General features: G+C 47.8%; 1 protein-coding gene across 4 annotated transcripts in view; it reads left to right on the forward strand.

Annotated features, from left to right (window-relative positions):
* Positions 1-15,379, forward strand: part of RNF4 (ring finger protein 4) — a 35,327-nt gene that overhangs the window by 5,197 nt on the left and 14,751 nt on the right. For 3 of the 4 annotated variants that reach the window (XR_015553046.1, XM_004432226.3, XM_087434812.1), the window contains exons 2-4: positions 8,276-8,435; positions 11,458-11,572; positions 13,634-13,713. Coding sequence is in view for 2 of the 4 variants with exons in the window: in XM_004432226.3 (XP_004432283.1) it covers positions 8,427-8,435; positions 11,458-11,572; positions 13,634-13,713 (204 nt within the window). In the remaining 2 variants the exon portion in view is untranslated. Of the gene's footprint in view, positions 1-8,275; positions 8,436-8,772; positions 8,845-11,457; positions 11,573-13,633; positions 13,714-15,379 lie in introns of all 4 variants that reach the window. The other variant, XR_015553047.1, reaches the window with a different exon arrangement.

Here is a 15,379-nt window from a genome sequence, read left to right on the forward strand (position 1 = left end):
CTCTTTAGAGCATTCCTTTCGTTGTAGGTGCTTGCTGTTCTTTATGCAGCACCCCCAGGTGCTGCATTTGTCCTGTGGGCCAAGGACCATTGACTTCATATTTTACTTCCCAGGTAGAGTGTTGAAGGAGACTTGAAGAGGGTCTGGATTAGTGCTTCTGCTGCTGCTCATAAGGCCAGGTGTGGCATCCCACTGCCAAGATTAATGTCTCTAGAGAATTGGGTTTGGGTTGCCCCTTGGTGACTGCATGCAGCCATTCATTAGCCAGCCCACATGTGTATCTGCCTAAGAGTGGAAGGGAATGCTTTGTGCTGAGGAGCCCTGGGGGCAGTGCTGTTTGAGACTAGCCCCCCTCTGGAATGCAAATGAGGGAATTCCCACTGTGAAGCACTGCTCAGCTGCTCTCTGCTGCAGGTATAGGTCAAAGAACCAAATTTGTAAGCTTCTGACTTCCCCTTCCCCACCAGGGCCTGCACCTTGGCTATTTTTAGTGGTTCTAGATTCACTCCACCACACATCCCACCCTACCCTATCCCAGGTTCATGATTCAGTAAAAGCAGCTAAGCTTCCTAGCTGGCTTTCTCTGGCAGGCTCCATGCTTGGGTGCCGTCCACACAGACCCAGCATGCCTGCCTGCCCCCTGTGAGTTTTATGACCGCAGTGACCTTGGCCCTGGGGAAGACTGGGAGGCTGTTGATGGCTTCAGCTCCTGAGGTGGATTTGCCCCATTGGCCTCTGGTATCTTTTCAGCCTCTGGAGGGAGGGATCCTTAGGTTTCCTTCCTTATATTACCCTTGCTCCTGGCCCCCAGGAATTGCCTTGTTTGTATCACCAGAGCCCAGGCCACCATGGCTGAAAGACAATTAAAAGGGATCAGTGAGGAGGAGAAGCCACCCAGCCTCACTTGCTTGCTGTCCCAGAGAAACCCTTCTACAAAGGACTAGTTATAGGATCGGGTAGTTGGCTTCAAACCTGCCAAAATTAGTTGGTTGGATTTGATGTCTTTTAATATCCCTCCCAGTTCAATTACTGATACAACTTCATCAGACATGGCTGTTAGAAAATTAAGATCCACCCCCCCCCCCACCGGGCTCCTGGGGTTTCATTGACAAGGGGTCAACCTGGTTGGGGGGCAGATTCTCATAATCCTTCATGTGAAGCTATAGAGAAGTTCTTACGAGCAGCTTCTTTGAGAAGAAGAGGAGCCAAGATCCACTCTGGGTATATTTGAGTCTTAGGTGTATCCTGGAGATCCCAGAGCACGGGAGAGGCTGAGGATCCTGCTACAGGCGAATTCCTTACAGATGTTTCTGGGTCTTTGCCCCCTGCAGAGCGTTCCTGAATACTTAACTAAACCCTGTCTATTTAACGTATCTAGAAAAAGAGTATCAGGTGGTTTATTTTTAACTTTTTTGTTGTGGTAAAATTTACGTAACATAAAATAGACCGTTTGAACCACTTTTAGGTGTTCAGTGACACTGAGTAAATTCACATTGTTGTGCAGCCATTATCACCCTTCATCTCCAGAACTCTTTTCGTCTTTCTAGACAGAAACTCTGTTTATTAAACAATAACTCTGCATTCTGCCTGACCCCCCAGCAACCTCCATTCTACTTTCTGTCCTTGGATTTGATGGCTCTTCGTTACCTCATATAAGAGGAATTATGTAATATTTGTCATTTTGTGTCTTATTTCACTGAGCGTAATGTCTTCAAGGTTCATCCCTGTTGGAGCATGTATCAGAATTTTCTTTTTAAGGCTGAATAATATTCTTTTTATTTTTATTGCTGTTTGTTTTTTCCATAGATTTTCAAAAAGCTGAAATTTATTCTTAATCCTCTACCCTTGCATCTCAAGGCCTGAATCAGAAGCAAAAGTGGAACATCGCTATACTTGTTCTTTTTCTCTAGTAGAAGCAAAAGGTGATCCTTAATGGGTCTTGTGTTGGGAGAAAAGGAAAGAATTTCCCTGAGTGACAAATCGCTAAGCAGGTTTGAAGGCCCCTTGGTTCTGGTGTTCCTTTCAGGCCTCTGGGACTTTGCTGGTTGCTGGTGGTACCTTCTTTGGGGTATAAGATAAATTTGTGAAAGACCAAGTTGCTGCCTCTCCAAACATAGTCTGTTGCTTTCTGTTTCTGCCAAATACATTCATCTAGTCCCTGCAGAAACCTCAGGGGAGACCAATGGTTGAGGCTGTGCGCCTCCTTTAGGAATGAGTAACTGGGAGACGGCTGCCCTGCTGCCTCTGTGCTGGCTCTTCAGCATCTTCTATGTGGGAGTGATTAGCTACCTCCTGCCAAGTCTTTCTGGAAATGAATTAAGCCTTTCTGAGAGCTGGAAACATTTGTTCCAGTTCTTTCTGCGATTGAAGATTTGCTTTGCTCTCATCTAGTCACACTTACACTTGTAAAAAGAGCTATGATTTCTGGCCTTTCTGACATAATACATATTTATTATTTAATTTATTGGTTGTCTTTCCACTTAGAATATATGTTCCATGAGTGTCTGTTTTGTTCACCACTGTATTTCTAGTCCCTGGAGCAGTGCCTGACCCAGAGTAGGCACCTGTAAATAGTTATTGCATTAATCAGCTGGTGGGGTTGCCTCCAGGGTGCTAGGAACAGTACTGGGAACTTTCAGTCAGCATCACTCTTCCACAGAACAGCTGCAGAGTAAGGGATATTTTCCCCACGTTAAAGATGATGAAACAGGCATGGAGGTCACTATTTGTGCAAGGCTACAGGGCTCATCTGGCCAGCTGCATGATTGCTGGCTATTTACCATGCCTCCTCATTTGTATGACAAGCAGGAGGCTCATATTTTTCTTAAGTACTAAGGCCTGGTTGTTGATGTGACAGTCGCATCAAAGTTCCATGTAAGAAGCTTTGAAATGAAAGTTATTGGCAGCTCTTAATACTCATGCCCAGTTCCCCCAGAGGGCAGGTTGTACTGGGCACTGGTATGTTGCCAATGGCCTTGGGTATTTTTGACTTTGTTTACAAAAGCAGTTGAGCGACACAAAACAGCAGTCTTTAAAATACTCTTGCTCTTTAACACATGTTCTGTAATCCTACTTTTAACGTTTCATTTAGGGAAATATTTAATGTGAAATGATTATATGTTTATGATTTAAAAAGGGGAGACAGGAGTTAGACAGTTGGTACTAGCCACTGCCTCATCAGTCACTGATAAATTGGCATTTCCTTCCTGACATTCTGTAGGATTTAGGCTTCTCTCTGCTTTTACCAAGCCAGCATAAAGAGGTTGTCTTCGCTAGCTCATTGAAACTCACAGGAGACTATGCCCCTGTCTCAGAATAGCCATTTATGAGTTTACAGTGAGAGCTGCTTTATAATTGCCACACAGAATAAGTGACCCAATGTGTCTGCACGTCATCTCCCGGGAGGAAAATGCACAAAGAGCCACCTTAGATCAGATTTTCAGTGGGTGACTGTATCAGCCTCGGCTGCCCTGGCATGGGATGAGGCTCCATGGGGCTGGGCTGGACAGAGCTGCTCATCCAAACATCTCCCTTGGACATGCTGCGGAGTTGCTGCTTGCTTCTATTTTGGGTGCACCCCTCCCCAACGCCTTTTCTTCACTCTTTTTTCTTGCGTTATGGGAAGACCATGGTGTGAGATGTGACCGAATCCGGCTCCAGTCTGACACTTCCTGCCTGCCGAGCAGTCTGTACCTAACCATTGTATATGTAGGCATACATGTGTAGTCACATCCACATATACGTTGTGTCTATATGTATGGTTACGTGTGTCACACTCCACTGGGCAGAGGGGGGTCATCATCTGAAGTGTCCATAATGGCTTCGTGGGAAAAAAATCAATCTCTAACCATAACAGAACAATTGAGTAGACCATTACATCTGTAAGAACACAGAAAGCACTAACTTTGTCAGTTCCCCCCTCCCATCCTGTTGGTCCCCTCTTCTCCTTCCACTCTCTGCCACTGCCTCCAAGCCACACAGCTTTCTTCTTGCCTGGGTTACCGTCAGTCTCCTCTCCAGTCTGCATTCTAACTGGTTGGGTCTCCCATCGGGCCTCAGAGCACACAGGTGACACAATCTCTCTGAATGCAGATTTCACTGTGCCATCTCTATCTAAAACCCTTGATTGTCCTGCTCTTGGGGTGTGGGTTAGGAGGTGGGTGTTATTATCTGGCCAGCGTCACCTTCTATCCTCAGTTCTCTGACACCACCCACACAGTACTTGTCTCAGGCTCTTCTGCCCTGCACGTTCCACACACCCGGTTTATTTCTTAACAACTCCCATCACTTCAGGCATCATTCAGTGTCGCTTCCTCTAGGCAGTTTGGCTACCACTTGCTTGGTCACCAGTGACCAGTTCCCTGTGCCAGCTCACTGGCCTCATTCTAGCACCCCTGCCTGTTTACTGCTGCTTCCTCTTTGAAACGCCTTCTTTTGTCTGTTATCGCCAGGTTCTTGCAAGCTTTGTTTCTGACTTTTTATTCTCTTTACAGCCTCCTCTTTCTCTGACTCCCCAAATTTTCACACAGATTCTCAAATCTTTACCTCCACCCAGTTCTGAGTTTTTCAGCTGCCTGTGGACCTTTCTACCTGGATATCCCACATCCAGCATTTCTAAAACTAAAACTGTCTACCTTCAACACCTGTTTGTTTTTGCCTTCCCTATTTCAGTTTTATGGCGTCACTCCTGCAGAGCAACCAGCTAGATATCTTGGCATGAGTTGTTTCTTCCTTACCCTCCTCTCAAAGCTTTAGGAATCCCTGGCCTTCCTGACCATTTTCAGTGCCATGCAGTACCCCAGGTCTTCTTTTCTTAGTGGCAGAGATGCCAGTAACTACCCCACTCTCACCCCCAAGGCATTTATTTCTTCAGAAAACATGACCATCTCCTTTATGCAGGGGATTAGCTAGGCACAAAGTGGGTGGAGCCCTGCCCTTTTAACACTTACACCAAGTGAGGGCGTGCTGAAATGACTGCAGGGTTAGCCTTGGAAACTAGAGGAGAGTGGGGCCATTTACTGAGATAGCGTGCTGGTATGTTTCTTCCTGGACATACTAAATTTGAGAAACGTGGAAAACATCATCTATTATCCAAATTGTTTGTAGAATTAATACATCTGATTCTGGCATAGTATTTATTTTATTTAAGAGTGTGGGTTCTGGTGTTAGACTGCCCCGTTTAAGTCCAGGCTCTGATGTTTACGGGTTGTGGACTTTGGGCAAATTGCTTAATCCTTGATCATCCTCAGCTTCCTTGCGTGTGAAATGGTGACCATAATAGTACCTGCCTCCTTATTGGGTGATAGGTGGGGTTACAGGAGCTGGTGTCTGGAAAGCACAATGCCTTGTGCAGAGTGGAAGTAATCTCTAAGTTTCAGCTGTTGTTGGTGGCCTCTATCACCTGCATGATCCAGAATCCTTGGTAGTTGGTGAGGGCTACCTTTCCCATGATCCTGAGCCTCCCGTCCACACGCTGCACTTCAGCCTTCCCGCACTGGTCTGCTGGGAATTCCCTTTTCTTCCCACCTCCATTCTCTGGTGAAATCCAACCTCTTTGTAGATTTCCCTAAGGCTAGCCTTCCAACTTCCTGTGTCCTGACCCTTGCTATCCCCAAAAGGAAAAAACAATTTGGAACGAATTGCTGGATTGGCTTTGGGCGTGGAAGGGCATGGAGAATGAGGAAGCTCTGCGGAAGCAGCAGTGGTCTCGCTGGAGCTGCAGGGTTGCAGGAGGATGGTTTCAGAGAGCAGGGGGGTTGTGCAGGCTGAGGAACACAGGCACCTCCGGGATAGTCATAGGACACAGCTTTAACAACCATGTTTGAAAGCCTAAAAATTAACCAAGTAGGAGGCAAGAGGCTTATGGAACAACCAAGGTCTGTGCGTTAGATTATTTCCCTTTGCTCAACAGACAGATCTGTCCCTCTTCTGTCCGTGACGTTTTGATCAGATTCTTCTCAATTCTGAGGCACACCATTGAGGCAGATAATTTTTCCCCAAAAAAACTATATCATGGGTATACACCAAATATAAGACACTTCTTGGGATCAGAAACATAAATGTACGTGTTAGAATCCAGGAAGTGTGGTAGATCTGGGCCTGTCGTGTGATCTGGTTTTGTGAGTCCTAAGGAACTGTTGGGGCACCTCCCCCTTCTGTTCAAACCAGGTGGACTGTTTTCTTCCTGGCCAGAACCTCTGCCTTGAATGCCCATCTGCGTTGAAGGCTCACTGGGTGAGATATTGCCTTAGAAAACATTTGTGCCGTTATTGAGTGATAGCACCTGTGGCCCCCTGGTATGGGCTCGCCTGAGGGCTATCAGGAGATGCCATGCCGTCTACCATAGAGTGACACATTGAAGAGGTTATCCCCCAAAACACTTAGGGTCAGAGCGGATAATGAGGTGCCAGGGGAGCAGGCATGCACGGATGCAGACCACCAAGTGCTGGAGAAAGGCTCAGCTGGCTGAGCAGTCCCTTTAAAGGGCCTTCTCCTGAGAAGCCTTCTTTGGCCTCTCCTTGTCCTCCTGTGTTTCTGTCACTCTTTCACACCTAGCTCTTATATCTGTTACGGCACCTGAGCTGCCTGCCAGCAACCCCCTCCACCCCCTTCTCCCTCCTCTGGACTTGGAGCTGGTGGCTTTGTTTATTCATTGCTGTATTCCCAGGGCAAGCGCCATACTGATAAGTGAATGAGAGGGGAGGAGACATGCCTGTTCCTTTTAAAGCTGGATTGGGTACAGCGTTACACAGCATTTTAGAGGTGGAGCTGTGCAGTGGGCAGTGCATTTGGAGAGACTGCAAGGCTGGTATTAGAGGAACAGTCAGTGATGTCAGCCCACAGTCCTTGGGCCTTTGCAGCACTATTCCAGGTGTTCTTGGTATTAACTCCTGTAATCCTCACACACCCGTTGAGGAGATGCTGTCCTGTTTTATAGGTAAGGAAATGGGGCACAGAGAAGTTCAGTGCCTCGCTGAAGGTCACAAGTGGTTGTTTGGAGGCATCTGACTCCAGTCCAAGCTGACCAGCCCTGGAGATGTGCTCTAACTGGAAGGCCACTTGGCCTCCACAGGTCATGCTTAGGAGTTAGGGCTTGATGGGGAACCAGGTAAAGGCTGCCATGGTCAGTTATGTCTTAAAAGATGGGTCGGCAGAAGGGTTGAGTGGTACCTGGAGGTGGGAGATGTGTTAGGAGAAGGTAACAGCACTGGAGATGAAAAGAAAGATAGAATTGACAGTGGTCCTGTCAGCTCTGCTGCCTTGATGCCTCTCAAATACATCTCCTCTTCAGCTCCAAGGCCATTGTCCTAGTCCAGTGGTTCCCATGGTATGGCCTCTGGAGCTGCACCATCAGCATTGCCTGGGAACTTGTTAGAAATGCAAAATTTTGAGCCCTGTCCCGTACCTGCTGAATCATAAACTCTGGTTTAACAAGCCCTTCAGTTGAGCCTGGTGCAGGCTCAAGTTTGAGAACCACTGTCCCTGTCGACTTTCCCTTGGTCCCTCAGCCTTGCCCTGAGCTCAGGGTTTGCCCCACTAGAAACCCGTCTTTGCCCCTTCTACACTGATTACACGCTGACTCCTGGCTCCATGTTTTTGCTCCTCATTTGCTTCCTTACCCACTGCAGCCCCGACACTGAATTTACTGTGGTTAGCCGCGACCTCCCAGTGGGCCCTGAATGAAATCCAAGGGCTTCTCCTTCTCCACCAGCCTCTGCAGCTGCTGCTTTCTCTGCCCTTCCTGGAACCTCCTGCTCAGCTTCCTGATCCACAGTTTCTTGCCTCTTCTCCACTCACCTGGTGCCACTGACAGAAATGTCAGCTGAGCACACAGGGCGAACTGAGGCTCTCGTCTCCTCAGTTCAATTATGAGCTCCTCCAGAGGGTGACAGTGAAGTCGTGGGAAGAGCCGGAGGCTCTGGGCTCTGCTCTGGCCCTGTCCATTCCTGGTTGTGAGAAGTTGGTGAGGTCATGGGTGGTAGTTCTGATTCTCTTGTCTTTTCCTAGCCGCTAGCATAGTGCTATGCCAGGGTTTCAGCAGCCAGAAAGGAGGGCAGGAGGTGGCATAATGGTTCCAGTCGCAGGCTTTGGGGTCATTTAGTTCGGTATTCTACAAAAATGCTTACTTCCTAAGCAGAATGTGGGATTAAGGACATAAATTGCATAAAGTGGTCACCAAAGCATGCAGCTGACAGAAAGGACCGGTCCGCGCTTTAACTTTGTTGTTGATGATGCAGGTGGCAGCATTTACCAACTTGATACCTTTGTTTTTCAGGGATTGGATACTGGAAATCTCTTGGACTACAAATTCCTGTGCTAGCCAGAGGATGAGTAACCAGTGGGCATGAGCAGTTGACGACATTTGACTTCCCTGCAAACCTTGGTGTAGGTCACTTCCTTCTCTTAGGTTGGAGCCAGAAAGCACAATGAGTACGGTGAGTTTTATCAGCTCATGAATTTTATTATTTTTTTCAAGGCTAAGCAACTACCTTATTCCTTGTGGCACATTAGTGAGAGTACCATAAAGGTGCTTCTTAGTAACCCTAGTTCTTGAAGGAGTGTGTATGGGACCTTCCGGTAGTTACACCAGCTTTCTTGTCTAGAGTAAGTCCAGTGTCTTGGGTGGTGCCCTGAAGACAGAAGGCTGAGAAGTTTTGAAATTTTATACTTCCAGAGCAGCTATCAATGTCCTAGAAATATTAGGGCTCTGATTTATTTAATCGTTTACAGGCCAATTTCCCATTTTCCTTTCTATTTCTTCTCCCTGTATAGCTCTTGGTCCAGTGTGAGCATAGTGGTAATAATCCTTCGTGAGAGTTTTCTTACATTCAGTGACCAAAGTTGGTAAGTCATTGTAACTGCTGTTTAGAGCTTTTATCAGACTGCAGAGGCAGCTCTGGATTGCTGTAACCCAGATGTCACCTGGAGCCCCTTGAGCTCCAGAGAAGATTGCCTGGAGGTCTCCCCCATTTTACTCCCTACTAACAACTGCTCATATGATGTAAACTCAAAACAGCTATTTTCTGAGATAGTGAATTCACATCAGGTGGACCAGATGTGAATCAGTCGCATATTCTCTTTCCAGGTTCCAAAGGTGCTGTGAATGGTGTTGGGAAGATGAGGAGGCAGGATGAGGCTAAACAAACAGCTCCCAGGGTGAACAGTTATAGAAATGCTGTAGATTCTGTTCACTGGCCCCCTCCCCCACCCTTTTCCTGACCACTCCCAGCCCCAACTGTGCTCCAGGCCCACTGTTGATAATCGTACACAAAAGGGCCTTTGTTTCCCTGGACCTGCCCTTTGAAAAGACAGATTGCCAGTGCAGCTCACCTGTAAGGAAACAGATGTCAGATGGCCGGAGCCTGGGCACCTCACCTCTGAAGCCCATGCTCTGCCCAGGCAGGATCTGGCCAGACAGAGCAATGTAGCCTTTTATGAGAGTGTGTGAAGAAGTTGGTTAAAATTTCCTCAGGATGGTGTAAATCACTTAGGTAGTAGTGGTTGGGTGGTGAGTTTTAACTGAAAGCTGTGAACCTCTGAGGGCTCTGCTAGTAAAAAGGAGGAGAGCCATGACAAATAATAGGAGGGCAGAGAGAAGAGTCTGCAGATATCCTGGGGTTTCTTGAGCCTGGCCCAGAGCTCACAGTCAGCTCCTCCCTGCCCTTAGGGAGTGCAGGTGGAGGAGGAGGTGGAGTAGCAGTACAGGAGGCCTCTTGGGAGGATGAGGGATGTCCTCATAATGGAGGTGACATTTGAGTAGGTTCCTGAAAGCTAAGAATTGGCCAAGTGAAGGAGGGATGGGACAGGTAATCCAGGCTGGGAAGAAGGCCAGGTTAAAGGCATGGAGGGGCCGAAAGAGCAGCCAAGAAAGAAGATTGCTGTGGGGGTTGGGAGTGGTGGGCATTACGGCAGTGTCCGTGATGGGGTGTTCAGGGTCCAACACCTGGCCTTCACCTGCTGCTTGCCTCCCTCAGCGGAGACCAGAAACCACGCAGGTAGCTGTGGTGGGGCATGAAGGGTTTTGTTAAGAAGTGTCTGCTAAGAAAGATTTGATCCTTTTCAGAGGAAGGAAGATACAATAACGAGAGAGAATGGGGTAAAAGTTAAGGAGCCCCAAGTAATGTGGTGGCTGCTAGGGAAATCCATAAACCTGGGGTGGAGGACTCAACTGAGGCTGGAGTGTCAGCTGCCTCTAGGGACAGAGCAGCTCCTCCCTGGAGAGTTTTGAACTACTGCTGTCACTTGCCATTGGGCTCTCCTCGGGATGGTTCCCTGGCTCCATAAGATCCCTGAGAAGTTACTAAATCCAGCTCCGTTTCCAAAACTCCTCGAGCTGCCATTTGATATAGAATCAGGCTCCTCTCTTGCTTAGGGAGGATTGAGCCAGGTGCTGGGTGCTCTTGGGTCTTGTGCACATCTCACCGATATTGTCTAGTTCTTCCAGAGTTACCAGGGGCAGAAGGCCTAGTAAGGAGTTAGGGTAGTAACAGCATCTTGTGTCTGCGTTCAGCACTTTACATGCATTATGTCGTCTAATCCTCAGGACAGCTCTTCGAGACTAGTATGGTGAGGAGGTTTAGACTTAGGTCATCCAGTGAGAAGCAGGACAGGGCAGAGGGAAGAAGGAGCACAGACACATAGGGAGCCAGGATTAGTTGGGGCGTACAGGGTGGGAACAGCAAGGTGACAGCCTCAGTTGGGAGGTTCTGTCTCTCTTGAGGAAGGCTGCGGGGGGCACGTTCTCACCTTGTCTTTCAGGGCCAACCAGGTCAGAAATGCTGGATCATATTGATAATGCAGCAGCTCAAGGATGTGGAAGGAAGAAAGGCTGGTTCAGAGAGTCTGGGCTGCAGATGGGCTGGTTGAGAGCCTGAGCCTTCCAGAAAGCATGGCTCTCAGGCAGCTACTGGGCACAGGCTGTAAAAGTTTTTGGTTCTTTGAGCTGTGGGAGGGTGATCGTTAGGGAGTAAACCACACTTGATAGTATCCTAAAAAGTTAGGCTAGATTTCCCAAAGACAGACCCGCTTTCCACGGTGGATAGAAACTGAAGGTCTTTGGTCTGACAAACAAACAGGGCTCAAATGAGGCCAAACACAAATCCAAGGAAGATAGGTCTGTAACTTCTGGTTAAAAGAAGGGGTTTCCAGCCAAATCCCGGCCTAGATCAGACTCTTCTATAGAGTTGTGTGTCTTGTACTTTTGACAGACCCATAGTTTGGTATAATAAAGTTTTGCTTTATAAAATTTGTATTCACTGTATGTTTTGGGTGATTTCTCTCTAAACATTTAGTGTTCTAGAAACTCAGGTTTTGAAAGGACACTACCTTAGGTCTGCTCACTGGCCTCCTCTACTTAATGAGTTGAACTATTCCCATGTCAGCTTTTTTATTTTTCTTGCTGAAATCATATCAGTCAGGAGCTCGTGTAACTTTTTCTTTTCCCCTGGATACCCTCAGAGAAAGCGTCGTGGCGGGACAGTAAATTCTAGACAAGCCCAGAAGCGAACTCGGGAAGCAGCCTCCACCCCTGAGATGGCCTTGGAAGCAGAACCCATAGAACTCGTGGAAAGCAGTAAGATCGCCAGGGACACTGTGACCATGGGATGTTGGGGTGGTGCAGTGTGCATAGGTGTGGGTGAGCACACATGCTGGAGCCCGTTGATCCCCAGCACTGCCTTCTGTCAGCCAGGGGGCCTTGTGCAAGTTACGCAGCCTGTCTGAGCGTCAGTTTCCTCATCTGAAATGGGGGATAATACTAGTAATCTGCTACATAGAGTTGTCTCCCCAGCACTTCCTTCTGTTAGCCAGGGGGCCTTGTGCAAGTTACGCAACCTGTCTGAGCCTCAGTTTCCTCATCTGAAATGGGGGATAATACTAGTAACTTGCTACATAGAGTTGTCATAAGGCTGAAATAAGTCAATAGCGTAAAACACTTACAACAGTGCATGCTTGGCGGATAACACTTACTGGTACGTTACCATTCAGCCTTCTGGGAATGCCCAGCAGGGGAGGGGAGACTGCCCTGGGCTCACCTTTTCTATTTGAAATTGTGTGTCCAATTTGCTTGGCCTTTTGAACTACATAACTTTCCTCTTCTCTTTTTCATTAAGATAAAAAATTGCCCAAGAAGGCAAACTTGTTGACAGAGTGCGTGTGTTGGAGGGAGTTTGGTATAGGCAGAAGCCAGACTGGATTTTTCCCCTTCTGCCTGCTCAGGGAGGTGACAAATGGCCTGAATTGAGTCCCTTTGCTCTGCATATATTGAGATTGTTCTTATTACTATGATGCCCAAAAGCTGACATTTAAAGAGAAGCAGCTTGCTCTCGGCCTTAGCACCATCTTCCTAAAGAGAAGCAGCTTGTCTGAGATATATGTCATGGGCCCTTCAGAGTAGTGAAGTTCTCACTGTTGTCTCTGTGGTCTCTCAGTTTCACTTCTAACCGTGAATTCCTAAAAGCCTGGAGGCTGAGACCCTGGCCTGCTCTCCTTGGTGTCCGAATTCTGCCATCCTTCAGGAGAGGCTGGTGCAGGAGGCTTCTTGGTTGGGACACTGAACACACAAGCAGTCTCCTGAAGGGCTCAGGATCTCAGGCGTGGGAAAGATCTGATTGCTTTCTGATGCAACATTTCTCATCCTACAGGCAGCCTTACCCCTGTAAGCAGGGCCTTATGCACAAGCTGCCTGCTGGAGTATTGTTCCTCATTTCTTTAAAATAATTAAGTTATATTGTATAAATTACATTGAACATCTCTGAGATATTGTGGTTTTTATTCCTGTGAAACTTTTAATACAATAAAATAAAACAAGTTTGAATATACTAAATGTATTACATGTCACTTTCCCCAAACAAATATTAAACAAATACTGTTTCTAAAAATCCTACCCTCATAGTTATTAATAATAATAATAGAAGCAAAAATGATTGTAAATCTTTTTTCAGTTTATCTAAGTAGAAATTGTACTCTGCCCTGCATTCCCACCTGCCAGACTTAAGTGCCCATAACTGTTTGGCACACATCCTTTTGTGTTCATGTAGACACTGCAATATACCCTAGAGCTCAAAGGCAAGCTACAGAGCAAGTTGGGAAGCACTTGAGACCTAAATGGAAACTAAAATGTAACTGATGAAGGTGCAGAGCTAAGCGTGACTTGAGGTCTGTGGGCGAGTGGCAGCCGCCAGCTTCTCCTGGTGGGGGGCAAAGATTTCAGGTGGGTCCATCCCAAAGAGAAAGGCCTTGAGCCGAGCATGCCTCATTCCTTCCTCAGATGCCCCTGCCACCAGCCCCAGGTGAGTCGCTGCCTCTGCTCTGTGAAGGAGCAGGTGGGGGCATGGAGGCCTAGCCGTGTAGCAGTGTGAGGCCACAGGGATAGAGGTGTGCCACGTGCACAGAAGCCCCGCCTCCCCCCCCCCCCCCCCCACCGTGGTCTATTTGTAAAAACCGTACACCGCCACTCACAGAAAAATTCTGAAAGGGCATTCATTGGCCGTTACCCCTGAAAAAGAGATTGGTCTTAATGCTCTTTGCATTCTGTACTTCAGGGGTTTAAGTTTCTTTGTAATCATATTAATGAAGCTTGGAGCAGTATGCACTTACTTTCCTCCTAATGCTGTTAAAATGCTTTGTTTTGAAGCTGGTGACGAAATAGTGGACCTCACCTGTGAATCTTTAGAGCCTGTGGTTGTCGACTTGACTCACAATGACTCTGTCGTGGTAAGTGTTGGAGCGTGAGAGTTGGCACTTCCTTGACTTTGGGTCCCTGGCCAGCACTGACGTCTGAAGGCCTTGGTCATAAGTTACGACTTGTGCCGAAGAAACTCATGCATTCGGTGACTGGAGCCCAAGATGGGAAAAGTTTCAGGAAAATCATTTGTTGTGCCTTTGTTGCCTGTGGACAGTAAATCTGTGTGACCCTGACCTTTCCACAGCTGGCACAAAAGCCATCTGAGGAGAACTCTGAGGCCATCTCTCTTTAGTCTCTGATTCTACACTTTATATCAGCTGTGTGACCTTGGGCAAGTTACTTAGCCTCGTTCACATTGTCTGTAAACTGGGGATATGCCATCCATGTCAATAGGGTATTGTGAGGATTAAAAGAGATCCTGTATTTGAGTGCCTGGCACCTAGGGTGGTGCCCAGTAGATGTGAGTTTACACCTTCATAGCTGGTAGGAACGGGAATATTTGTTCAGCACGACCAGTGGGAAATCTATTGAGTTCCAGGAGCAGCTGCCTTGGAGGTTGCAGGTACCCTGCATTGCCACCTGATGCCTTGGTTGTGCTGTGACTCTAGGGAGGATGGAGCCTGGAGCCTGGGAGGCTGCTTGTGCCCCTTTCCCATGGCCCTAATTATGGACTCTGGCAGGGAGTGCACATGCCCAGTCTGTGGCCCTCAAGGAAGGAGACCTGGTCTGGTCAGAGGACAAGCTGAGAAATTGTTCTGGCAGACCTGCTCCACGGTGCAGGGGGTGCACACCTGTGCGTGGGTCTGGGAGTCTGGTCAGCCCATGGACCTGCATCCTAAGGGAGCGTTTCCCTCTCTCGAGGATGCCTCTTGAGCGCATTTTGTTATAGTGTGCAGTTTGTGGAGTGGAGGTGATGACATTTGACAGTGTTGGGCAAGTGGGAGGCAGGTGCTGCTGAGGACTGTGGTACAGTGGGGCAAGTCAGAGTTGCTAGTAGCTGAGTCTTCCATTGGCCTTGGGGCCCACTGGTCTGGGGTTATCCTGACTGCTTAGAATTTCAGAATAGAGTTGCACTGAGAAGCTTCAGGACTTCTTTAAAAGAGGAAAAGGGCAAAGATGAGACTGTCTTGACAGATTTAGAGATTTAGACTCTGGTCTTGGTTTGAAAACACTGGGCTGTCCTGTTGTGTGTCTGTGTCCATCCTCTCATGCACACCCCCAGCCCCCCACCACATCTCAAAGGAAAGGCCGAGCTATTAAACTGCCCTCAGAGATCATGGAGGAATGCTCGGGGGAACATTGACTCCCAAATAGGAGCTGGTAGTTTCCCTGGAGATCAGTTGGAACTTTCTAAGTCGGAGTGGGTTTAGGCGCAAGTGTTCCCTGCTAGGGTCTGATGAATGTGTTTTCTGAGGTACATATATGCAGGCAGCTTTGCTGCTGGTCCCTGTGCGAGTGTGGAAAGATAGCTTAATTTGGTACCTTGGCTACAGCCTGCATCCCAGTTGCTGATTAACACTTAAAAGGAGTGTCAAGTCCTTATTTTCTCCAATCCTCAGTGTCCCCCTACAGTGTGCCAGGCCCTGGAGAGATAGCCAGGATTCTGCTCGCAAGACCTCACTTCCTACCCTCGAGGAGACTATGATTGGCTTCTGTTGGGTGACAAACTGACATCACGATGTCCCTTCCACACCT

The sequence above is a fragment of the Ceratotherium simum genome, chromosome 8 (genome assembly GCF_057802395.1).
Source record: "Ceratotherium simum simum isolate JZ-2026a chromosome 8, ASM5780239v1, whole genome shotgun sequence".
NCBI classification, from domain to species: Eukaryota; Metazoa; Chordata; class Mammalia; order Perissodactyla; family Rhinocerotidae; genus Ceratotherium; species Ceratotherium simum.